This window comes from Temnothorax curvispinosus, unplaced genomic scaffold, assembly GCF_003070985.1.
Source record: "Temnothorax curvispinosus isolate PA1 unplaced genomic scaffold, ASM307098v1 QBEX01004104.1, whole genome shotgun sequence".
In the NCBI taxonomy this organism is placed as follows: domain Eukaryota; kingdom Metazoa; phylum Arthropoda; class Insecta; order Hymenoptera; family Formicidae; genus Temnothorax; species Temnothorax curvispinosus.
The window spans coordinates 1-25389 of record NW_020213884.1 but is presented as its reverse complement, the minus strand read 5'-3'; the positions used below and the strand labels follow the sequence as shown (position 1 = coordinate 25389).

General features: G+C 38.9%; 4 protein-coding genes across 10 annotated transcripts; 1 reads left to right on the top strand and 3 right to left on the bottom strand.

Moving 5' to 3' along the window:
• Positions 1-6422: 6422 nt before the first annotated feature.
• On the bottom strand, positions 6423-11044 carry LOC112453178 (ceramide synthase 6). Of its 5 annotated transcripts, none has more exons than XM_025013782.1 (9): positions 10735-11044; positions 10360-10633; positions 9293-9485; positions 8941-9079; positions 8532-8644; positions 8110-8440; positions 7902-8020; positions 7666-7810; positions 6423-7552 (listed from the first exon to the last, which is right to left on the bottom strand). In XM_025013782.1, the coding sequence occupies exons 2-9, from the start codon at positions 10457-10459 to the stop codon at positions 7430-7432; spliced, it is 1263 nt and encodes a 420-aa protein (XP_024869550.1). In that variant the 5' UTR covers positions 10460-10633; positions 10735-11044; the 3' UTR covers positions 6423-7429. The 5 variants fall into 5 exon arrangements, with proteins under 5 accessions (XP_024869550.1, XP_024869551.1, XP_024869553.1 ...); XM_025013783.1 differs by having other exon boundaries at positions 8941-9058; positions 10735-11042; XM_025013785.1 differs by lacking the exon at positions 10360-10633 and having other exon boundaries at positions 10704-11043.
• Positions 11045-11831: 787 nt separating this feature from the next.
• LOC112453176 (beta-1,4-glucuronyltransferase 1-like) lies at positions 11832-15982 on the bottom strand. Of its 2 annotated transcripts, none has more exons than XM_025013781.1 (6): positions 15737-15982; positions 15004-15355; positions 14327-14549; positions 13094-13482; positions 12757-12958; positions 11832-12433 (listed from the first exon to the last, which is right to left on the bottom strand). In XM_025013781.1, exons 2-6 carry the CDS (start codon positions 15342-15344, stop codon positions 12221-12223), a joined length of 1368 nt encoding a protein of 455 aa, XP_024869549.1. In that variant the 5' UTR covers positions 15345-15355; positions 15737-15982; the 3' UTR covers positions 11832-12220. The 2 variants fall into 2 exon arrangements, with proteins under 2 accessions (XP_024869549.1, XP_024869548.1); XM_025013780.1 differs by having other exon boundaries at positions 15004-15364; positions 15737-15980.
• A 454-nt stretch (positions 15983-16436) lies between these two features.
• Positions 16437-20884, top strand: LOC112453175 (potassium channel subfamily K member 10-like). 2 transcript variants are annotated; one of them, XM_025013779.1, is made up of 5 exons: positions 16437-18302; positions 18874-19119; positions 19220-19561; positions 19663-19893; positions 20090-20884. In XM_025013779.1, the coding sequence occupies exons 1-5, from the start codon at positions 17969-17971 to the stop codon at positions 20326-20328; spliced, it is 1392 nt and encodes a 463-aa protein (XP_024869547.1). In that variant the 5' UTR covers positions 16437-17968; the 3' UTR covers positions 20329-20884. The 2 variants fall into 2 exon arrangements, with proteins under 2 accessions (XP_024869547.1, XP_024869546.1); XM_025013778.1 differs by having other exon boundaries at positions 16451-18302; positions 20072-20884.
• LOC112453174 (protein tumorous imaginal discs, mitochondrial-like) lies at positions 20528-24798 on the bottom strand. The gene is given in 6 exon segments (XM_025013777.1): positions 20528-21178; positions 21180-21367; positions 22423-22867; positions 22968-23231; positions 23306-23769; positions 24561-24798. Coding segments are annotated over 6 exon segments (1596 nt in total). The 5' UTR covers positions 24766-24798; the 3' UTR covers positions 20528-21148.
• Between the last annotated feature and the right edge of the window lie 591 nt (positions 24799-25389).

The following is a 25389-nucleotide window of genomic DNA, read 5'->3' as shown; positions in this document are numbered from 1 at the left end:
TGGTTTGAAAAAATTACTTGTAGAATACTATCCTAAAATTCTACATAAAATATAAGGCGATCGTACCAAAAACATGTCATATTTAAAAAAATAAAAAAAAATATTTTATTTTTTAAAAGTACCGCCTACCCATTTTATTGCTTTCAAAAAATTATGTCCGATAGGAAACTACTCCAAAATTCTAGAAAATTTTTTTCGTAATTGTACAAGAAAGATATCGGAACTAAAAAAAATCAAGAACATTTATTTATTTATTTTATTGCTGTTTCTGTCATCAGAAACCTTTCCCGAATTTTCCACAAATATGTCTCAATAATATCTACGACATATTAAAATTTCATTAAAATCGGTTAACCCGATCAAAAGATATTAATTATTTTCAAAATTTTTATTTTTATTTTTTTACAGCAAAACGGTCCAATATCAAGGGCTAATATTTGACTAAATTGTAAGTGACACTGATAGCAATCAAAGCCAAAAGAAATGAGCATGAGCCGTGTGGAGACACATTGACCTTTCTTATCCGGCTACGGCCTTTAATACAATTCTTTTCTTCGAGTTTTATTAATTACACATTCTCATATTCTTAAATTAAAAAGTAAAGTCTGTAAATTAAAATATTCGTATCAAATTCAGACTTATTTACGATTACAAAACAAAGAAAAATTACTACCTTGAATTTCAATTTTTCTTTGTTTTGTAATCGTAAATAAGTCTGAATTTGATACAAATATTTTAATTTACAGAATTTACTTTTTAATTTAAGAATATGAGTATGTGCATTATATTGTTGCCTTGACATTAAAATAAAAAATCACTCACCGGCCGATGCGCAACAGCGGAGTTGTAATACTACGTTGATCAGAAAAATTATCTGAAACATACAAATATTTTTACATTAAAGCATTGCAGTGCCCAAGATAATCGATACTTGTATTGTACCGATTGTACGAGTAATGGAATTAATGATTCGAGTATAACGTAAGGGCGAATCACGTCGCGCTTGAGAAAGTGGTGGAATTCGCCACGGGACAGCAAAATAATAAACGAATATTACTCACCTTACGGTCGTTCCGCCGTTGCCCGATGCCTCCCAGGCCCCCTCCTCCTCTCCGTGGTCCTTCACCAATGTGCATCTCCGTCGACGCACTCACTCACGACATTCACGAGCAAAAATCGACGATATCGTCGCTCATGATCGCGCGACACTTTGCACGGCACTCCCGGTATTAATCTCGCGACGCGGCGCGTACTTTATTACACGATGATGGAAGGATTGCCGGACGTCGGAGATGCCTATACGATCCGCTCGACGATCCCGTCGGCCCGTGATGCCCCGCAGGTAGACGCGACGAGTCTTACATGGCGGAGAGAATTTCGTAAGTCACATGGCCAACTTCACTCGCCAGGACCAACCGTCGCGTGGACGCTACACTTGCTGCTTGTCAGGCCATTTTGCTTAACTGTAATCATAAATCATCGATATATGTATATACATATACACCTATATTTTCTAACTTATTGAACTACGCGTCGATTCTTTGACAAATTTAAAACTTTATCTTAATATTTTTAATTTTTGTTTCGTGCTCTGCCGAGGTGCCCTCGGAACACGAATGAATGCCGGGACCACCCTGACCACGGCGCGGGGCAAGAGCCTATTAAGAGTTAGCAAAAAGTGGGTTTAGATTAGGGCTCGCTATTATACGTTTAAACGGATCACGTTTATACGTGTAATTAGCATATCCGTTTATTAGAATAGTTATTTGTGTAACAAGTGAGGTAAGATGAAAATTCCCGGGTGTGGAGTTTACGCACGAGCCGAAGGCGAGTGCGGTAACCGCACCCGGGAATTTTCATCTTTACACACGGCTTACACTCCCTATTTTATGTTGCAAGTGCCTGGAAAATGGTCTATCACGCACGCGTAGCGTGCGTAATGGGGCACTTTCCATGCACGTGTTGCATAAACGTTTTTCCGAATACACGTGTTTTAAGTCTAAGCCTGATACACTGAAAAAAAAAATTACTAAAAAAAAAGAAAATTTCCTTAATTTTAGTAAATGCGGCGAGTTTGCATACAACTGTAAACGTATTTTTTTAAAATAAGAAACTTATTTACTTATTTAAAAAACATAATTCCCTTAATAAAGAAAATAATTTATTAATTATAACAAGTATTTACTGCAGTACAGTCAATGATTATTGAAATATAATTTTTATTTTTTACTAATTAGTAATTTTCTAATTATATTTATTACTTTCAATAAAATGCATTTTCTTATTAAGTAAAAAATTCATAAACTTGAAGAAGTATTTTGTACAATATATAGTCAATATTTATAGAAATATGAATCTTATTTTTTATAAGTTACCGATTTTCTAATAATATTTATTTAATTTAAGAAAATAATTTTTCTATAAATTATTTACCTATAAGTAAAAACTTTAAAAAAATTTTTTAAAACATATACTAAATTGGCATCCAAACGCCAAGAAATACTCACGTAGAGAAGGGATTCTTCCACTTACGATAGTGGACTCTGTGGTTTTCGCCTCGCAGCGGGTCTGCTTATATATTATGGTTGGATATATTTTAAATTTGAGAAACGTTTCCCATCATACGCCATCTAGCAGCGTCGCGCGTCGTTACGAACTTATAGGATTCCGTCGAGTTAAAAATGCTTACAAATAAAATATTCCTTTCCTTTTTTGTCGAATATATTAACTTTATTTCAGTATACGTTTCCTCAAATGTAATAAATTGCACTAAAAAAAATATTTATTTCTTTAAAGTACACTATTTATTATTTTTATAATTTTGGAAACGTGAATTTAAGCAAATATTTATTAAAGTGCCATTTCTAAAATTAAAAGATTCGGATTTAGTATTTTAAAAATTTATTTACTATATTTCAATAACTATTATACTGTAATATAGTAAACCTGAATTTGATTTAAGTAAATGTTTCAAGATGAAAACATTTTCTGATTTTAATGCTTCAGTTTACTATAGTCAAATTAATAAGTTTTACAATTTAACATTTATTTAAATTAAGTAAATCTAATTTTAGTAAATATATTTACTAAAAATAAGCAAATTTTTTTTCAGTGTAAACGTTTAAACGTTTACACGTATATTTATAGCACATCCGTTTACTAAAAACGTTTTTCTATAAATGTTTATTATCCCTTTCTTAAGTGTTTTATTTTTGAATGTACTTTATTAATGAAATATTTATTGCAAATATAGTCAGAATTGGGAAGTAATGTATTATTTGTAATATCGTTACCGTTACTTTCTTTCCGGTGACGTCGTCACATTTTTACAGTAACGGAAACGAATTCGTTACTTTCATCGTTACTTAGTCATTTCTATTCAATAAATCAGAAGTATTTAGATTTGTTCGCGCTGCTTGCACTTCTTGGACTTAGAACAAAACAAATACGCATTCGGATGCTGGTATAAAAGCAATGAAATTGAGTGCAAATAATGCAAGCAACACGAAGAAATTAATTTTATGTGTAATTATAAATGCAAGCTTAATTTATTTTTACATAACAAATTAATTTTAATGTATATTGTATGTTTAAAGTTTTATTATTGTATATATGTTTCTGTTTGCTGTACGTTTCATATAATATATAGAACAAAAGTAATAATTACATTTTAAAATTAATTACGTATTCTATTTTAGTATTACAAAATGTTACTATTATAAAATGTTTAAATTTTTATTGTACATTTTTGTTTACTGTATGTTTAAATTGTACATACGTATATCTATGTATATATACCTAAGTATCTATAAAAATAATAATTTTTTTTTAATCAATCACGTATTTTATTTTAGTGTTATAAAAAAATAACGAATTGTTACTTTCTTATAGTAACGATAACGGTAACAAGTTGCTTTTTCAAATTGCTAACGAGTAACGGTAATGATAACGCGTTACATTTTTAAACTAAATAATCTGGATAGTTATGTTGTTTTTAGATGATTACATGGCATAAAGTAGGTATGAAACAAACAAAACAAGTTTTGTTTTGTTTACGCCTACCTGGTACTTTTGTCGCGTAATCACTAATCATTTATCAGTCAGTCTAGGACTTGCTATACGTTTAAACGAAAACACGTTAACTTTGACATCAACGTTGAACGCATAATGGGAAAACAGGGAAAGAGTTGGGTATGGGAATATGCCAAAAGAAAAAACGATAAAGCGTACTGCAATATATGTAGTGATGATGTAGATAACGGATTGAGTTGTGTCGGCGGCTCAACTGGCGCAATTGGTAATCATTTGCGGAAAATCCATGGCTTACATCCTCAAATCAAGAAAAGAAAGTAAGTTAATAAATATATATATATATATATATATATATATATAAGTAAATATTAAATTAATAAGTAAATAATAAATAATATAAATGTTAGCTGTATTGTTTAAATATACACGGAAAGAACAGTTTTGCTAAAATATCAAAAATTTGTGCCAAGTATTGAAAATAATTTTGTTAAATCATCAAAATTATTTGCTGATTTATATCCTATTAATTTGTTAAAGTATCAAAATGCTTTGATATGTGTTTTGACAAACTATAATAAAATAAACGGAGGAAATAATTTTATTAATCCAATAAAACTATTTTCAGATTTGTATTTTGCATAAACTTTTTATATATTTTAACAACTGTTCCTTCTGTGTATGGTTGGTCTTGCCGCTTATGAGTCACTTGCTCGTATATTTAATGTAAAACATTACCATATTTTCTTATATTGAAAATCGCACTTGTCCATATGTATCACGGCGTTAAACCCCGCTATAATGTTTTCTCATTTTTAGACTATCACACGATGAGGATGTGGATGAGGAAAACATGGATAATTCAGATAAAGACAGACAATTAGAGGAGAATCTATAAGTACTTAATTCCTCAACACCATCATCATATTCAGCCACTCCATGTTCATCCATGTTGTCAAATGAAGAATTTTCAACGCAAAATCGTAGGAAGCGTCATCGACGTCCTACGAGCATTTACAAGAATGGACGTTCATGTAGTGCCGAAAGGTCAGAAATCATCGATCAAAGTTTAACGAAGATGATTGCTACGACTCAACTTCCTCTATCATTCGTCTCATGTTCTGGTTTTATAATTTTATGTCTGTTATTGAGCCAAATTATAAAATTTGCAAAGAAAGTACTTTTAAAAAAAGATTAAATAATTTGTATACTGAAGTTAAGGACAAAATTCGTGAAGAATTGAGGGTTGTATCTACTGTGGCGTGCACTTCTGACTGCTGGACATCATTAGCACAACACTCATACCTTACTATGACAGTACATTTAATAGATGATAAGTGGAAATCTAAATCGTACACCCTTTCGACCCAGCTGATGATAGAGCGACACACAGCAACCTTTCCGAGGCTATTAGCAAAATTTTTACGAAATTGGAAATTTCTGAAAAAGTATAAGCGGTAGTGACTGACAATGCGGCTAATGTTGTGAATGCAGTGCGTGATATGATTGAAATTCAAGAGCAAGACGGTCTTACTTGTGCAGCTCATACTCTACAGCTTGTCGTAAATGAAGCTCTAGCATATCCAGAAATACAAGAGATTTGTCAGAAGGCTGGAAAAGTAGTGGGACATTTTCGCCATTCAACCGTAGCTACCACAACTTTGCAATCAAAGCAAGCACAACTAAATATAAAACCATCAAAATTAATTCAGAGTGTAAAAACAAGATGGAATTCCACATTTGAGATGCTGGAAAAACTTATTGCAAACCGTTTGCCCATATCAAATGTTTTAGCTGATAGGAATGTGACTACTTTTTCTATAGCTAAAAAACTTAAAATAACGGAGGAACAATGGACGAAGATGGAAGAATTAGTAAATCTGTTGAGACCATTACAAATGGCCACAACTGTTTTTTGTGGAAACAACTACTTTCCTGCTTCTATGATACAAAATTCATAAGAAGCAAAAACGAGTTTTATAAAATTTATCAAACTTTAACTTTAAATATCTTTTGAACGGTTGAATTTATGAAAAAATGATAAGAGATCTTTTTTGTAGAGCGGTAAATTTACTACAAAAAATCTATGTGGCGCAATGCTGTATTACTGTTTGTTAGATAGTTATAAAATTTTTGTATTTTACTAAATGAAAAATAAAAAATCGTGATAAGCGACCTGTTAATATTAATATTAAGGCCTAAAAATTTAACAGGTATCTTATTTTACCTTCCTGGAAGTATATATGCTATTCGTGAAATGAAAAAAAAAGTTGTTCCAAAATGACACGCTCTAATATGTATGTATGTGTATTGTGTGTGTATATATATATATATATATATACGTAAATATATTAAAAGAGGGGCAGAGGGCAAAGAAGCAAAAAACGGGAGCGTCCGAGAATCAGCAGGAAAATTTTATTGGAGATACACGAGGACGATTGCGAGTGCTAGTATTACGTAAGAATAATTAATACGGATGATTCGTGAAGACTCGTGCGTAAGTACACAACGTACAATTTACGTAACATTTATTCGTTAATCTTATATATATATATATAAAAGTTGCCTTTTTTTGGGGTTAATTTTCAAGCGATATAGATATCGCGGAATATATTGCGATGCGCCTAAGCTTAAAATTATATTGTCGCAATTTGTGAATCATGCACTAGCGCACAGTTTAATTGATCGCTCGAGTTTTGCATCGAGAGATGGAATAAGAGAGAATCGTGTGTGATTAATCGATAGAAATTTATTATTCGAGAATTCTTCTTATGCTTATCTGATAACTGACTGATGCTCACAAAGTATATACGAAAATAAATACATTATTTTCAAAGTACGTACGCGATATTAGACTCGGAGAGACTCAGCGGAGGCGAAGTCACCGAACGTCTTGGCGGCTTTGGTCCATTCTTATCTTAACTAAGCATTAAGAATTCGTTCGAAAGGAAATGTGTATACTTTTATAATTAAATTCTTAAATAAGGAAAAGTTACTTAAATTAGCGGTACGAATACGTGTTGATATTTCAAGGTTTGTCCGTACTTGTTTGTTCCTTCTTTCGTTGTCCTTTATATATATATATGTATAATGCATTTATAAACGCAAATATATTTGAGACTGATTGTGAGAAACGTGTGACAAAGGCAGATTTGTCAAAGCATTGGATTGTTTTGAGGGGAAATACTAATGAAAGGGAAATGGGAGAAAGTATATATTTTAATTTTATGAGAGATAAACAGTTATGTTAACGTTAGCGTCTCGAATTATAAGATTAAAGTCACATTTGACATTTTATTATACTTGTAGGAAGAAAGATTAGCACCTGGCTGGACGTCCGGATGAATTTTCTGCCTTGGAATCAATGTTTTAAATAATAACCTATATAGCATGTGTCTTGTTAGTGGGTTTTTGGTTTCGACGTTGACTTGTTAGTGTACGTTGCGGTACTGTTTATGGGAGTATTATTGACCGAAGTGTCGGATACTTCGTCGCTGCTATTACTGCGAATATCACCCTCCATCTGTAATAGGTTTTCCACAAGAAAAGATTAGCATATAGCGTTCGTTCATTAATATCGAGAAAATGTCCCAACGAACGTGCACGCGACAATTTATATAAATCAGCAGCACATACCTGACCAGCATTGAAAGCACGGTATGCGATCTGAAGGATTACATAAGTCCAAATTGCGTGGAGAAGCAGTAGTAAGATTAATAAAGAATTAAAGATATAATACGCAGGGAACATCGGTACTATCTTAGGCGCTTCTATAGATGTGCTGTAATATGTAATAGAATCCAAATCAGTATCACATAATCCGCACCCGAGATACATTCAATCGATTAAAATTTAGATATAACAATACGTACCTATAAATTATCCAAAATGGATACACACCAATACGCGTTCCAATCCAGAGAATTGTAAACACGACGAATATACAATCACAAATTTTCTGATAATTTGCATACTTGGATATTTTTGCCGCCTGCGAATTAACAGAGCGTATAAATCGAAATGTAGAATGCCGTCGTGCACGTGCTTGCTCCTTCGAGAGCAGTACCACAGTATTCTTACCTCCAAGAATATATCCGCGGAATCGTGCACAAGCAAGACCAGACTGCCGATCCTAGTTAGGTTTCCAACCCACGAGAAACACATAAGTGAAATTGTGGCTATGTGATGAATAAACATCTGCCAGAAATCTTTCCTTCTCACATCGAAGAATTGAGAGAAGCTTAATGCCCAGTAAAATGCCATTGATATCATGTAATACCACCATATATCACTGGTAACAGGATGATAGGGGTAATTGTAATAACAATGCTTTATGTCCCAGAGCCACGGTTTATCCCATAGGACAACAAGGCCATAGAAGAACGAGTACGTATAATAAAAACATCTCCAACTGAAAAAAAAAAAGAGAGATCGCGCATATATGATTTGTTAATGCGATGTTTATGCACGATGCAAAACGATACATTAAGACGATGACTAACCAACTTTCACAGAATTTTGTAAGAGTAGACGGCTTGTCTTGAGAGCGACGCAGCCGAAGCCATCTCTCCACTTGTCTTTCAGACCAGTCTAATTGTTTAGCCAATGCCAAAATCTTAAAACACGATTGTGTGTTACAAAATGCTGACGTAACAGATAATATGCATAAAAGTAGTATTTAATCAATACGTACATCAATAGTGCTATTTAATCTATATTTTAATTCTAATATTTATATCTCTTAATCGATAAAAAACTTGATCTCTATAACAATTTTATCATCATCATTGATCATAGACCATAGATCATAGGTCATAGATCATTGATTTTATAAATCATGACTATATTAGTAATTAGAGTTGTACCTATATAATACTAATGATATTAAATTTTTTCACATTAGTCACTCACCTGTTTACGCTTAGTTTTCTTACTAAGATATGCTTTTTCTAATATCTCATTGGGTGCTGCCCTTTTGCTTCTAGTATTTTTTATACTAAGTGATCTTCCAAAGGGAGCGAACCAATACCTAATTAAAAAGTGTAATAATCTAATTAAAAAATTAGATTATATATTTTTTTTTATTTTAGAAATTCATATAAATTCTTTATCATATATTAAATATTACATTTTGCACCACATTTCATTGATTGTAAACTTTTCAATAGGAATGTGAATTTAATTTCTTTGAAAGTGAAACATTAATATTGAAGATGAGATATAAAACTCGTATGACCAATACAATAAGGCTTAAGAAACTTACCTTTCAAGAGTATATCTCATTCCTAGAAGAACAAATGCCATGGGCAGCGGAAATATTAAATGCTGATAATTCGCATACTTATTGTCTGCATTCGGACTGATATCCTCCCATGTAATGTTGGAAGGTAACCAAATGTCCGGCGACCAAAAAGTGGCCGATATATTTAGGAGAATATTCTTCATTTCTCTGTGTCCTGCAAACAGAGATATTCATGGTAACAAGAAGAAATGGCTAATGACTCGGATTGTGGAAAACTCGAGTGATCGAAATGACATATCGCAAATAGCACACGCTCGTGCTTTTTACATATTTATTAAATCATCACAGATGACTCGTCATGACGCACAAGAATGCGGAATGCCCAACTAGCGACACAACGGTAAGACGTTTCGAAAGAAATCTCTGGAGATCACGCCACAGAAATTAATCAACATAAATCATTGGTGCAATCATCGAGGTCGGCCAGCAAGATTAAATTGAGGTACACGAAGAAGACGTACTTCTACATAAATGGACACGTAACGAGAGAGTGAGAAGGAGAAACTGACATCGGATAGATCTCGGCGAGAGGACACACCGCGCGCGCACTCACCCGGAGCCGCTGCAGCCACTTGGGTATGTAACGATGTAACGCGTGATCCGAAACGTGCCACCGAGGACGGGCGAGAATGAGGCGAGAGAGAGAGAGAGAGAGAGAGAGAGAGAGAACGCGCGCGTGCTCGTGCCGTTTCTGTTAGCGGGTAACGCGCGCGTGCGCTACCGGAATGGTGCTCCGATTAGCGCCAGAATGGAGGAGGGCGACGATAAGGCCGGGCGGCCGCGCAACGTCTCACTGCGGCTGAGCTAGAATCCGGCGAAGCGGTACGCTTCGTAACTGCCTGTCCAAGTCTCTCGCTATCATTACGAATTACGACCGCTATCAGCATCCCACCACCACGAGGCGCGGCTCTGACACAATCGAGATAACGAGCTTATTCGGCCGCATGACTATTCTCGCTCGCTTTGACGGTCACGCCACACTGCCACCGGCTGTCGTACGAGCCAAAACACTATTAATTAATGATTACCGCACGATCCCGCCGCTGTGTATACGGTGTGTGTGCGTGCGTTCAGCATTGAACGTTCCGGCGAGAGGCGCGCCCGGCAGAGATGGGGGCTCGGGCGCATCCGATCGTGCCCAATCGCTCCGATCTCGCAGCTGCAGTGGGAGTTCTCCCTCTGTCTCTGTCGTCTCTGTATCTGTTCTCCTATTTCTTCTCTCTTTCTCTCTCTCTCTCGCTTTTCTGTTGCACTGTTTTTTCTATGAACGTCTCCATGGAATCAGCAACCGAGCAACTCGACCTTATTCGACGATTCGATATTAGCCCTATTTATATTAGCTCTACTTTCTGATTTCACTACGTCTACGTACCATTAATATGCACACTACGAATTACACGCACCTTCTGTCACTTGCAGGGAAGAAGAGAGGGAAGGAAAAAAGAAGCTGCCGTGCTGCCGGGGTTACCGGTGACTCATCGAGCGACCACGAGACCGTCGTCGGAATCGTCGGATCGGTCGGCCAACGACGATGATTGGATTCCACCAAGTTCGCTCGTGTCTACCGGCTGGCCAGGGCCATTTACCGTCGTGTCGTCCGAGTTCCGAACGAGTTTCTCAGCGGATTTACCATTTACCAAATTGCGTGTCCGGCGTGCCCGCACTCGAGAGTCGAGACGATAAACAAGAAATGGCGGGGCCCCCTGGCGGTCTCTCCCTGCTCCGAGCTCCGAGAGGCACTCTAGTAGAGAAGCGGATCGTTAGAACTGGTTAGAACGCCATTAAGCCACTGCTGGCGGCTGGCGCGCGTATCGACCGGCTTCCCGCTTCCCGTCAAGACGTTCACGGCGACCAATAGCGGTTCGCCTCGACGCAGCCGTTCGAAAATTCAAGATCCTCATTGAACGATTCGAATCGCATGCGTTTCGCGATTCGCGCGGGTCGACGCGCGAAGATACACTCCGTGAACTCCGTCTCGTATTTTAGGGCGACTTTGACCAAACTCCAATTAACTTAATTGGCGATTAACTTGACAGGCGACGCCGATTTATTATCTTGACATGGAGAGAATTATTAATTTTTGTTGCTTAAACATATGCGGGAAAGGAGATTAGATTAGAAACACTCTGAATTTTGCAATGAGAGGGATAAATTTAAGCACGTGCGCAATTTTGTTGAATTAATCGCAATTAAATTAATCGACGGTTAACCTTGAGATGAGAATAAACATCTACGCTCTATTTTGTTTATGTGGATAAAAGTATTAATTTTCTGTAATTTGAATGAAAAGGAAGTGAAAAGAAAGATTAAGGTAGATTTAGATATATACAGTTAAAAAATTGGTTATAAGCGCTTAGGCTGAATTAATTAATCATCGATTATGTTAAACTTTTATCAAAGTCGCCCTTTTAATTTTAATTTAAAAAAAAAAAAAAAAAAAAAAACGCAAAGGCTGTATCTCACTTGATTGAAAGGAATTGTAGGAATATGCTTTATTGCCTCTTGGTAAAAAAAAAATTTTCTCTTTATTTTCTCTTAGTAAAAAAAGTTAATTTTTGCGTTGAAAAAGCGATCGGTGCAAACTCGCATCAGCCTCTCCTAATTGTTAAGTCTAATGTAAAATTCGACATTACCGAAAAATATTTTTCTACTGGATATCAGGCACCGTGTGCGTGTCGAAAGCAGCCCTTTCTCTATAGGTTTGTTCGCGTCGCACGCCCCACCATGCTCCAACGCACTCCAAAAACTCATCTGCTCCAATCGCCACCCTTTATCCGTGATCCAAGTGTCTCTGGTGCCATGTATATTGGAGTATGCGACGCGAACAAACCTTATATCTTTCTCTCTTTTTTTTTTTCTCCTAGATAAGCTCACGGGATTTCGAAAGTCTCAATGCGCGCATTTACGATTGACCGGATATCGCTTGATTAGATGCTTTATCACGCGTTGGTAAATGTTCGCATTCCTCCTCTCGTGCGGCCGGAAGAACTCCTGCGTGGCTATGTTGATCTTGCGCGCTTTTCGCTTGATTCCTGGAGTATGCACTAAAAAGGCACCATCGAGCACGATCAGGCGATAATTTAAAAGACACATCTCGAACATCTGTAAATGTGAAATAAATAATAACGGATTCTGAAAGATACAGAGAGTCTAAAGGTAAGAGATTAACAGCTAAAAGCAAAGTAATTATTGTACTTGAGGAAATCTCTACCCCTTATGACCGTTTCTATCAATCAGATTAACTTTAAGCTCAGTTCAATTTACTTTCTTTTATCTTTTTTTAATTCTTAGAAGCTAAAAAAAAATAAATCAAACCAAATTAAAGTTAATCTGATAGAAATGGACATTAGAAAATCATGTATTAGAGAGATGCATTTTATTATAGGTGCTGGAGATTGCTGTTCAAAGGGTATTTTGTTTCGCACCTGGGCCATCTTGTCCTGCTTGCCCTCCCAGGACATCTCCTCGGTATAGAGTGGGTCGTCACGCGTGCCGATAAAGACCGGCTCCCACCTATGATGCGGATATTCCCTTTTGGTGACGAAAAGCGGTCGGATCCTACCCGGATCCGGTCTGATCATCCACCTGGTCAGACCGGGAAATCGCTGGCAGTGCGGACAGACAAACCTGCGTGAGGAACCGTTGGATTATTTTAACGCATCGGTCTCCGCGACACGGATCCTTTATTTCGATTCTTACGAAACACGAGAGAAAGCGCGTATATGTCAACGATTTCAAATTGGGACATTCTTACACATGTACCTATGGAAATACACCGCCAGGCCGGCTCGGCAGGCGACGAGCAGTTGGCGCTTCGTCGCCGGCGGCGGTTCATTGGACTCTATCTCGAATACAGGTACAACGAAGACCACGCCGAGCTTGGGCGGTTTCTGGTGCACCATCTCCATGATGCCGGAAGCCATCCGCGCGCTCGGCAACAGCTCGATGTCCGACACCAGCACGCGGGACGTGTTCGCGACCGTTCTCGCCACGTTCCGGGCGACATTGATGGGATATGTCATTTTCCTCTTCCGCCTCTCGGTCTCGGACTGCCGCCACTGGAGATCGAAAGCGGCGCAATCGCCCTGGACGCGACTGATGGCGCCCAGGGCGGGCGGTCGACCGGCCGGAAACACCAGGTGGACGGAAACCTGCGATCACCGAGTCACTACATTGAATGCGAATTTTTAGATATACCGTATGTATAATATACGAGAAAAGAGTGGTAACGGAAACATTGTGCTGTGTCCCAAACACAGACTGTAAATAAAGAAGAAAAAAAAATTGTATCGAAAGTATGATATATATTTACAAAGATTAGCATGTTCATTAATTTTGGAATTTCTTATTATTTACGTGATATTAAATTACATAAGATATTTTATGTAATTTAATATGTTAATTGCCCTTTAATCGTAAAGGAGTACAGATAATTGTGTTCGGTACTTCTAATACTTTCTATTTCTGTATACGAATTACATACATTCTAATTTGATTTTAATTAAAATGATTTGTATTCCACACGGAGATTTGAATGACTATGCTAATTACAAGCAAGTGTGTCGATATAACGGAATACGCATCCATCATGCTTTCACAACGGACTTTTTATACTAGGTTCTTTGTCACCGCATGTCACACATAAATCTGCATTGCAAAATTACTTGAACCGTAAGAAACCGTTAAAAGCTAAACTAATCCGTGTACGCAATGTCTACGCTTATAATTATGTAAACTAATAAAATAATTTTCACTAAATGACTAATAAGTTAACTAATAAGAAACATTGTCTACAAAAAAGTTTCGCTTGTATGTAATAATAAGGTGTTGTAATGTTTTTTTATACAGGTGACCTAAAAGTGCATATCGCGCGGACTCCCGCGGATACCCGCGTTATTAACGAAAGCGTGAACGACTTTGACGGTCAACAGGGCGTTGCATTATATGCTTTGATACACACAAGATTCGCGATCGTTACGTAAAAGTTGAGGAGACCTTGTACATGGTAGGCTCGCAACGACAGGCTCGATCAAGCTGAGCGACGGCGAGGCCGGCGTCGAGGCCTGGCGCGAACACCGCCAGGCTAAGCGGTCCCTCCCACCGTCTGGCCAGCTCCACGATCCCGTAAACCTGATCGGCGGTAGCGTGTGTGGACAACGTGACTTGGGGCAAACTGTCTGTCGCTTCGACGGCACCAAGCAACACGAACGGCAGAACCCTGCGCGAAGAAAAAGAATTCTCGCTGTACGTCGCAGCAAAATCGCCGCATGATACATTCGACGCCCAAACTTTTCTCTCACAATGTACATTGCGTACCTGATATTCAATCGTTTTATTGTTAAAATAGAAAAACCTTGCTGCGTAAATTTGAATGTGTAGAAGCCAAAATTTACAGCTTTTAATCTAATCGTTGAGATAAAATGTTGCCGGTTGCAGTAAATTTTCAAGAAAATTAATCTCAAATAAAATATTAGTATTCTTAAAATATAAATCTTTTTGTCTGATATGATGATTAACGAAATCCGCTACGACATAAAATAGATTTTGTATCGGCAAAATTTTTTCCGTTTTTCATGTTGAGCATCGATTTTTGGCATCAGTTTTAGATGGTAGGGTGAATTAAATTTGTGGAGAAAAACAACGACAATTTCTCATAGACGCGTGCTCTCTACCTGTAGGGACTCTTCTCGCCGATTTCGGGGCTCCAGGTGAGCTTGGATGGTGGATAGGAGAGGACGTCCGGCAGGCCGTGGTACCACCTGCAGGCACTTTCATTGCGGGGTTGCCGACCCGCCATGTACATGCCCGCCGCGTAGGCGGACGGTCCTGGTGGACCAATGTCCTGCTGCGACGTCGTATGGCTACTGTCCAACGCCGAGATACCACCGTCATCGCGAAAAATGAGCGTCGTCGTCGGCAATCGAAAGTCGTGGCCGAATAGCAGACGAACGGCTACCAGGAGGGACAGCACCAACGTCGGCCATACTAGTAGCTTGCGAGCGAGGCTGCGCATCGCTTTCTTATCTGAGAACTCTGAGAATAGGTTTAGATTCTAATTAACTTGAATCAAAAGTAATCTTCCTATGTCTGTCTCATTAATCTATGAATAGCCAAAGATTAAAACGCGCAAAGCGATAAAGTTCTTATATAACCTAATTCAGAGGTTGATACCATTTTGGTAAATCTGAAATCAATCTTTCCAGGATTGAGAGACACGCCTGCGGCGCAAGGCTAAAATCGATCATTCTACATTGCTCGGTATTCGCGGTTGCTGTCATATTTTTAGCAACGTGGAAAGGGATTTTGAGGGGAGTATACGTTTAGAGGGTTTAAGAGCACGCGAGCAAAGTCAGCGAAGCTAGACGTGACAAGTTGGCAATGAGAGCTGAGTCCGTCTAAACGCACCTCGGTTGTTCCCCGATCTCTTCGTCGATCGAGAACGGTGGAACAATGTTCCATATTACAGGCGCAAGCGGCGGGTCCTCCGAGGAACATCCGCCGTCGAACTGGCACTGACACGACACGATGTTTAGCGGAAGAGATACAGACTGCGCGAGGTGTCGCGGATCGATATCGATGTCGCGCAAACGCGCTGGCATTGCTGGCAAAGGCACACACAACACGCGCGGCCGAGATACTATAGCTGTGATTGCAGGCGGAACGGCGGAACAGGAAAAATAATGCCACTATAATTGCACCTGGATTATGCTCCGAATTTTCCACTGGCGCTGAAATGTATCTTTACATTTATATTAATATACTAGGTGCACTAATATATATATCTTTATAACAATCCTTTATTTCGACTTCAACATATATAATTTTTAAACGTATTATATTTTATAGTTTCTGCAGCCTCTATATATTAACATAAAAAATAATTTTTTACATGCGTGTCAAGGAACCTCGGATCTAATCTACGATCATGGCAACACGAAATTATCGAGCGCGAGGACAATGTACGCGTAGACAACAAGGTCAAATGATGGACAATTCAATAAGAGAGCGTTTAATTACCAACGGTATCAGGAAGATATATGTTGCAAGGAGAAGACGTTTCCCTTTACATGTGTGTAAACGATAAAAACTATATCGGAAGTCTGTATAAGATAAGTTTGACGTTATATTAATTTTCGATTTCTAATTATCGCCAAAGCTGATGATTATTACGTATTACAGGAGTCGGCTATAATTGGCATATCGCGTGACGCATTATAATAGCCTTACCGTAGTTGCGCCGGCACTATAGTATCGAACGGGCGCGGGTTTTACCGTGCGCGATCACGCAGGATCCATCGCGCGAGAGGATATGTCTAATCGTAGGTAGACACGTGTGCGCGTTGTTATAGACAGAAAGTAGCGATATGGGAATCGCTTATAGGGTCGTCGTCATTGATTCTCAAGGCCGCGCTCTAATTTTAGCAGTTCACAGAAGAGAGGAGAGTACATACATATATATATATGTGTGTGTGTGTGTGTACCTACACATCACACTTCTTCCGGCCGTGCCGCGGTGCAACGCGCCTAATGCACAAAGATTTCGCTCCACGGAGCCAGTTGTTCTTCAAGGTTTTGAGATGTCGAATCGCAGCGTTTGTATAGCTCTGCCTCTTTCTCTATTTTTCTTTATTTATTCGATTTAATAAGTAGTCAAGTTTCGAAACACTATCGGGACTTGGTCATGAGGTCAGATAAGCATATGTGTTTACGAGTCTGTAATCGAGGAATATTAATAACGTGGATGACGCGTGAGTTATAACTTTGAAATATACGATGGAACGTGTGGATTAACAAGTTAAACATTGTCGCCATATTTTGGTGTATTATGTATTCAACAGTGTATAGAGATAGCGGTTAGATTATTAATGGAACACAAAGCATGTTTCCGTGTAAAGCTCATCGATCCACAACTCCTATGTATGTACATACATGCTTATGAATAAGCAAAAAAATTCCCGCGAGAAAACACTAAGTAATTAAAGTTGTGACCGACAGAAAAGTTTATCAAGATCGAAAGGTCGGATCTATCCGCGAACGAAGTAACTACCTGTATGATATGATTAATAATTACTACGTTTACGCGAGCGTTACTTCTGTAGTAACTTACGATAATTCCTTCGCGTAAACGGGATTTTCCTTCGCGTAAACGTAGTAAATGTCTGGCACACACGTGACCGACTGAAAATAAATGACGTGAAATAAAACGCTGTACGTACATATATGAGACAGAAATAAGATCATGTGCACAACGTAATAGATATAATTAATACATAAATCTCCGCGTAAAATCGCATTCAAGAGGACTTTGGCTCAAATAAAGAAGCCAGCGGAACGTAAGATTTCTCTCCGAAATATTGAAAGAACACACTTGACGTCTCGCGGAATGAATCGATTCAACAAGTGCTCGGGGATATCATCGGGTCCATGTTGAGAGGGAAATCTCTTGGAAAAGTGATTGATACACACAACACTCACGTTGAAGTGAGTAAGGCCGAAGGCGTGTGCACACAGCTTTCCCGTCCAATGTTGCGTGAAATATGTACACGTGTGTAATCGACCGGAAGATCGTTAAACACGATCGTGTGGAGCCTACGGCGGTTATAAGTGTTATAACACGGCTCATCTTGACCTTAGCCGATGGACGTGCCCCTTTTCCCGCGACCACCGGCCATCGAAGGCGTCACGACACCCCTCAGTGACGGGCCGAGCGTCGCGACGCTACCACGCGTCCCGGCACCCGTTGCGACATCCGTGCCGCGCGTACGTAGACGATATGCCGTACCCCTGCGATCCTCCTCGGACACCAAGAAGCGGCGTCGCATCTGCAGGAACCTAGTCCATCCGCGGGTCAGGACCGCGGCCCTCGTCAAGGATGCCGCACGTCGTCGCATCACTGAGTTTCGCATGAGGATGACGGAGCATCGCGCGAACGACGAGGGGGACGACGACGACGATGTCGTTTGCAGCATTGGTATATATATATAGATATGTTACGTGATTTAATTTCTTAAAACCATGCATTTTAATTGATAGACATTTTTATACTTGATACAATAAAAATAAAACGTAAAAAGTCGAAGGAAAGTGTAAATTATAATTTGTAAGCAGCTTACAAAATATTCTTAGGTGATATCTTAATATTCGTATAAATAATTCATATAAAAAACATTGAAAGAAAAGTATAATTATCATATATCAGGTAACGACAGTATAGTTACATACGCCAGGAAGAGAGGGTATAACTTTTTCAGTAATACACATGTCACGTAAGTTTCAATCGATCACTGATGCGTGTTTTGCTACGGCACGCTTTCGTAAACTGCTTAAGAGGAGGAAATCGATTTGACATTTTCTTTAGTGATTGAAAAATAATCATTCTTTAAATGGACTTGATATACTGCGTAACACTTTAAACTTGAAAAAAAAAAAAATTACGGCAATTTTCTATAGGATACTATATTTCAAAATATGTCTCGTATATCATTGTAAGTTTTCTGCTTATGTAAATGCTCTTCTGCTTATATACAAATGTTCAAAAATAGATATTACGGACACACCGACCACGTTATCTTCGGAGATCTCCCCTCGCTTGAAAAACGGCGTAATACCGACAAAAAACTGGACAAAGTCCGTAACTGTCCAGACTGTAGAAGGATTACCGCTGCGATTAAGATTTCTGCCATATCTCAGCAGAGACATCGAGGAGGATAATGGAACGTCCTCGGGGAAATTCTCGAGATTTTGCAAGTACCTGAGATTTCTGGGACGCGTGTCGTTATCGCAATTCGGTACGAGCTATAAGCTAAAATTATTATGTAACGTTTATCTGTAAAAGATTTTTTTCATTGAGCTAATTTAAGCTAATTAATAATTTATACGTTGTCGCAGGTCTTCTGTGGATACTCGTGATATGGACGGTGGCAGGCGCGGCGGCGTTCTGCGCCACGGAAGGACCTCGCGAACGCGAACAGGTCGTGTCGCTGAAGAATATGCAGAAGGATTTAGCGGTCGGTTTGGCGACGGAGTTGCGGCAATTGCGGACAGAGCAGGATCAGGCGGTGGAGCCGTTGTGGAGCGACAAGGTCCGCCAATATGTGGCCAAACACGAGCAACTCCTCTTGATCGCTGTCAGTTCCGGCTATGGCGAAGGTGGTAATAGCGGACAGCCGGGACAGCTGTGGACATTTCCCGGCTGTGTGTTGTTCGCCATATCACTAATTACTACTTTAGGTATGTTAATTAGGCCCAACTGCTAAACAGTCCCAACTGCGTATTCATAAAATTCTTAGATAATTACATGAAAATTGTATCATGTTCTGAAAATTTTACAGGTTTCGGAGCGCCGGTTCCGCGAACCAACGCTGGTCGTACGGTAGGAGTGATTTTTGCCGCTATTGGCATTCCGGCGCATTTCCTTCTTATACTAAATTTTGGTCTCTTGGTGGCTTTTCACCTACAAAAATACGCGCTTATCAAACGAGGCGTGCAACTCGGCAATACGGAATCCAACTATTCTAAACGGATGCCGAGATGGATCAAAATACTGTCGTTCGTTGGTTCAGGTATGATCTTTCGTCACGAGTCTATATAAAAATTTGTCTCTTTCTCGATTATTGCTGCTCGCTTACTTTTATTTCAAGAGTTGGTTGAAATAAAAAGTGAAATATTAAATAATACGTGAATAATATAAAATTAACGTATAATAGTAATTTTGGAAAACTTTGGTGATTTCTATTGTAGTCGCTTACTACATCTTAGGGGTATTGTGCTTCGGAATAGCGAGATCGAGACCGATCGCGGCGAGTGTGTTGTTTCCGTTGGACTTTACCGCGGCAGGGGGTCTTTCTACTACTGCCGGTCACGTACGGATACTGTACGGTCTGTATTTGGAAGGCGCTGTTACTATCGCGGCAATAATGGTAGCTATATTACGAGTATCAGCAACGCAAAGTCTTACAAACATTGGACTGAAATACGGCCTATTGACTGAAGCTTGAATCAGTTGAAACATTTTTCAGCTTCTTGTACATACACATACATATTTCGTCAATATTCCGTTTATCATGTTATTCTGCTCTACCATAGTCAATATTTGTAAACAAAAACCGAAGTTGACGAAATTACAATTTACCTTTGACTTCTGGATTATCTGTAATTACACAATTACAAAAAAAATACAGATTATGCAGATATGTATACGTTTCAGATAATCTTTTATTTCGCAAGATAAAACGCGTAATAGCTACATGGTCAAACCAGATAGGCTATATCTTCGTATAGCCAACATTTCTCGTATGATTTATATCCAACAGAGTTGCTCGTAAGACGAGAAAAAAAAATGAAGATTGAATAATCCACACGAAAGAACGTAAATACGTGCATTTCTAGGTATATGCAAAGAGATACGTGTTGAGCAGAATTTATTTTACAAATATATCGTCGTATATTTTACAAACATCGTCTCGACTAAGATGAACAGATAACAGCTATATTTATATCTTCATGTACTCCCTTTATTTAATCAAGATGTAATAAAGACAAATTTATACGCTACGATACGACTGTACAGCTATACGTTATCTAAGCGGCATCAGGCTGTGGCATCACTTGATCGCTCGTAACGATAATCTTCATGCTCGTTTTTTTTTTTCTCTTTTTTTTTTCTCTCCTAACTTGATCGAAAGTGTACATAATTTCAGGCCCAAACTCCCATTGTCGATGATGTAGGCTAGCGTATATACGATTTACGTATTAGTAACGTAACAACACAAGCACAGCATTTTCTAGATCTTTACAGATTTCTTTTGACGCTCGCGATTACTGGGGCACTTTCTGTCGTTGCATTCCCGGCGTTAGTGTCATTTTTGCCAACGACGTCTGACGTATCTTTGGTATGCACGGACCTGTTGTCGAGAGGTTTGTCTCCTGGATGCTCGGGCTCAGAAGATGACTGGATTTCGCGATTAGGCGTATTTCCTAACGCTATTCGTATAGATTCCACCAGGTGCAATGGACCTGAATAGCACTCTTTCGTACCTGTAAACAAATTTGTACGTATCGACATATTTCTATCATCTTTTGTCAAGATAAATATTATATATACTAATGAATGTTCGAGAGCCTACGTGATTTTACGGAGATTTTATTAACGGTGACTTGGAATTTGTGGCAAATAATTCTCATCAGTTGGAGATGATTTCACTAACGAAATAATCAACTTTTAATTGAAAAAATCTATTCCTCGAATATAGTTTGAGATTGCTCGCGGAGACAACGAGTTTAGAGACGTGTACTAATGAAATTAGGCCTATTATTTTCAGCTAAACTTGTGTGCGGTTTCATCTTTTCTCTCTTTCTTTTCCGCATTGGCGAGAAAAAAAGAAAAAATAAACCGTGCAAAAAGGTCAGCTAAAAAGAGCAGGCTTTTTATTTAGAATCCCGTTCGTAAGCATTCTGTGATCTACACATTCTAGTTATAACTATAGAATATACGCCGTGTATATTTATAGTAAATGTATCATAGATATAAATTATGTGTCATCTAGTTCTCTACTTACACAATTCGTTCTTTACCCAAATATAACTTTTTTAATTTTTCTAAGTAGACCATCATTCTGATCATTTTGAACCTCTTGTCTCGCTTGAGTTTGCACCTTTGGACCTGCCGTGCCTAGAAAAAACATTGGAGCTACTAATGAAGATTTCACTTGAAAATATGAATTTTACATTGAATTAGTTATAAATATATACGTCTCTCACTCTTATTTCTGTTGACGCAAAAATTTCGGTATACAAGAATTTTTTGTTTCATTTCGAAAAACGCCAATGAAACGCATTTTTCAACATTTCAACGTGTTTTATTTAATCAGTGATAGCACAGGTACACACAGGGGAAAACTCAAGCGACGCATACGTCTAATGAGAATACGTTGGTGCAATGCAGAAACGGTAGTTTTGCACCTACCATTAAATGATCGACGTCACAAATACAAATAAATATACGTACGGTTCGCTGAGAAAAACTCGAAATAATATTAAATCGAAATAAAATAATTAAAAATGATGATTTACGTTTCATCGTTTGTCCTTACCATCCGTTTTATACGTTACACCGTGTATACTGCCGGGGGTGTTGGTTTCGAGTTCGGCGTACGCTTGAAACAATGCTCGCTGCTTTTCCGTCAATTGTTTAGGCACGGTTATCTTGACGTTTACGTAATGATCGCCGTAACCCATTCCGTCGACCTTCTTCAATCCCTTGCCGGTCAAACGGATTCGCGTGTGGGAGGACGTACCCGGCATTATTTGTATAGTCTGATCCTCGTATACGCCCTGCACTCGTATCGTACCACCCAGCACCGCCTGCGCGAGGGAGACTTCTGCGTCCGTGTGCACGTCGGGCCCGTCACGGCGGAAGTACCGGGACTTCTCCACACGGAATGTCACGAATATCTCTTTCTTGCCCAGTGCCATACGGATCGTTTGACCGTCCTCTACTCCGGCTGGAACCGGCACCGTTATTTTCTTACGTTGTACCTATAGAAATGCAGCGTTTAAAACACAATAATTAATGCACGAACTAGATAAATAAGATATGACGTATAGACAAATCGCGAGAGCGCCGCGATTCTCTCACCGTTTGTCCTTTCGCGTTGCACTCCGTGCAAGGGAACTTGATGTGCATTTTTGTGCCTTGACAGTACCGACAAGTCGAACTCATTACAAAAGGACCGGTAGATATCGTCTCCATTCCCGTACCGTTGCAATAAAAACATTTTGCTGGCTTAGTTCCTATCTCGCAGCGCGAACCTCCGCATTTCGGACAAGTGTCCACTACGTTCACGTTGATATCCTTATTCACACCTCTGGCGGCTTGAGAGAACGTTAAATTCATTATCACCTGTTGAGAGAAGCGTTATTTACACGCACGTTATTAGGAGAAATAATTAGGTGAATCGTACTTGTTGCCCATACCTCTTGAGCTGCCCCAAAACCGTACTTTGTTTCTGTAAAATCTTCAAAATCACTGAAGGCCCCACTTTGGAACCCGGCGTCGCCGAATATTTTTCTGAACAACTCTTCGGCATTAATGGTCGATCTATATTGCCAGTGCTGATTGTAGCTCTTGGGTCCCCCCTGACCCTGGCCCATTCCCATACCCATTTGCTCCGAAGTTGCGCCCCACGTATCATATTCTTTCCTCTTGGTATCGTCGCTCAATACTTCGTACGCCTCGGAAACTTCTTGAAACTTCTTGTTGGCGTCCGGATCTCCTTTATTCGTGTCGGGATGATACTTTTTCGCGAGTTGATAATAAGCCTTCTTTATGTCTTTTGACGAGGCATTTTTGGAGACACCCAGGATTTCGTAATAGTTACGCCTCAACAATCTATTTGTCAAGTGTATGGCCCTGTGTGGTTGCACTATTGTTCCTATGTCTGAAATGGATATTGGGCATGACTCTGGTCTTTTTGTTATTATTTAATATTATATATAGAAGAAAACAAAGGAAAAAAAAGTATAGAGGTTTGACTTGTCCGAGTCCGTATCTAAAAATATACGGCAACGTAGTTTCTTCATTCAGAAATTGGTTGACATTTACACAACTATAAATACAAATAATGGTATCTTGAGGGAATTGAAAGCTATTATAATTTTCTAGAACATGATTACTAGTATTATCATATGGCAAACACACAAATTCTACACACATAAAGCATTATATACTGTTCTTCCCGACACGTCTAGGCGGAAATAAATATTGGATCTAAAGGCAAAGCCCATTATTAAAATATTAAGTAAAATATAGATTTAACTTGTTTGAGTATCTAAAAATATAGAACGGATTAGCTCCACCGTTATGCATCAGTTGATATTTATACGGATATTTATACAGACAGATAGATAATGGGATTCCGAAGGAAAATAGCTCAAACTTTTTAGAACAGACTAGTATGTCGTAATATATGACAAACGTGTATATATTGTATATACACGCGGATTTGCAGGTTATGTCGATGCATTGGAAAAACGCCGCGCATCGCGCATATCGGACGACAGGAAACGCATAACGGATGGAAACTCGCGCGGTTGAGGATGGGAACGTCGACGCAACGGGGGCGAGGAGGTCGTTGACACACCGGCGAAAGCGCCGGGAACGGAGTTTTCGTTGGACAAAACGAGAATGATGTAATATAGCGAGGTTCGAGTGCACGAGGGTGTATCTTACTTTTTTCGCGATTCCAGCCACCGACAGTCGACGCGACGATCACCATGTGTCGCTGGCACGCACTGCATTGCTGCAAAACGCCGCGCGAGATCTTATTCAGCTTATTGTTCCCGAGCAGGTTGATGGTCTTTGGGCGAAGAATCGCGGCAAGACCCTTGCCGGTCGCCATGTTGCGCGAAAGACGCATGCAAACACATGCAAACATTATTGCTGAAACGCATGGCCGTGGCAGAGAGAGTACGAAGAATTTAAAGGTGAAATTTCATGGGCAGTGAAAAGTAGCAGCAGATCGTACTGATTGGCTACAAAATAGAAAACTGATTGGTCTATTTCCTTATGCACATGTGTATGGACCAATCAATTTTCTTATGCTTACGCATTATGCGTTGTGCAGAAGTGTGTGTCCGGGTCCTAAAGCGGGGAGCACACACTTCTGCATAACGCATAATGCGTAAGCATAAGAAATTTGATTGGTCTATTTTCTTATGCACATGTGTATGGACCAATCAATTTTCTTATGCTTACGCATTATGCGTTATGCAGAAGTGTGTGCTCCCCGCTTTACAGTAAAGTTTCGACCAATCGCGTTGCTTGAATCGGGAATAACGTATGTACGGCCGTACGTTCCCGAATTGAGCAACGCGATTGGTCGAAACTTTACTGTTATTGTTACGAAAAAGTGTGTCCGGGGCTTAACAAAGTTTTATGCTAGGTCTACAATGCGAGTCGCAAAGTCGTGAGTCGCAAGAATTGACTAATCACAGTCGAATTTGAGGAAAATGATTGACTGTGATTGGTCAATTCTTACGACTCACGACTTTACGACTCG

Coding starts and splice junctions, on each gene's coding strand:
- LOC112453176 (XM_025013781.1), bottom strand. CDS start 15,344: ATGCGCAGCCTCGCTCGCAAGCTACTAGTATGGCCGACGTTGGTGCTG. Junction 13,483..14,326: donor GCGAGCCTACCATGTACAAG/GTCTCCTCAACT, acceptor CGGTGATCGCAG/GTTTCCGTCCACCTGGTGTT. Junction 12,434..12,756: donor AGCAGGACAAGATGGCCCAG/GTGCGAAACAAA, acceptor TCACATTTACAG/ATGTTCGAGATGTGTCTTTT.
- LOC112453178 (XM_025013782.1), bottom strand. CDS start 10,459: ATGCGCCCGAGCCCCCATCTCTGCCGGGCGCGCCTCTCGCCGGAACGT. Junction 8,441..8,531: donor ACAAAATTCTGTGAAAGTTG/GTTAGTCATCGT, acceptor TTTTTTTTTCAG/TTGGAGATGTTTTTATTATA. Junction 8,021..8,109: donor CCGCGGATATATTCTTGGAG/GTAAGAATACTG, acceptor GTTAATTCGCAG/GCGGCAAAAATATCCAAGTA.
- LOC112453175 (XM_025013778.1), top strand. CDS start 17,969: ATGGACGTGCCCCTTTTCCCGCGACCACCGGCCATCGAAGGCGTCACG. Junction 19,120..19,219: donor CGTGTCGTTATCGCAATTCG/GTACGAGCTATA, acceptor ACGTTGTCGCAG/GTCTTCTGTGGATACTCGTG. Junction 19,562..19,662: donor ATCACTAATTACTACTTTAG/GTATGTTAATTA, acceptor AAAATTTTACAG/GTTTCGGAGCGCCGGTTCCG.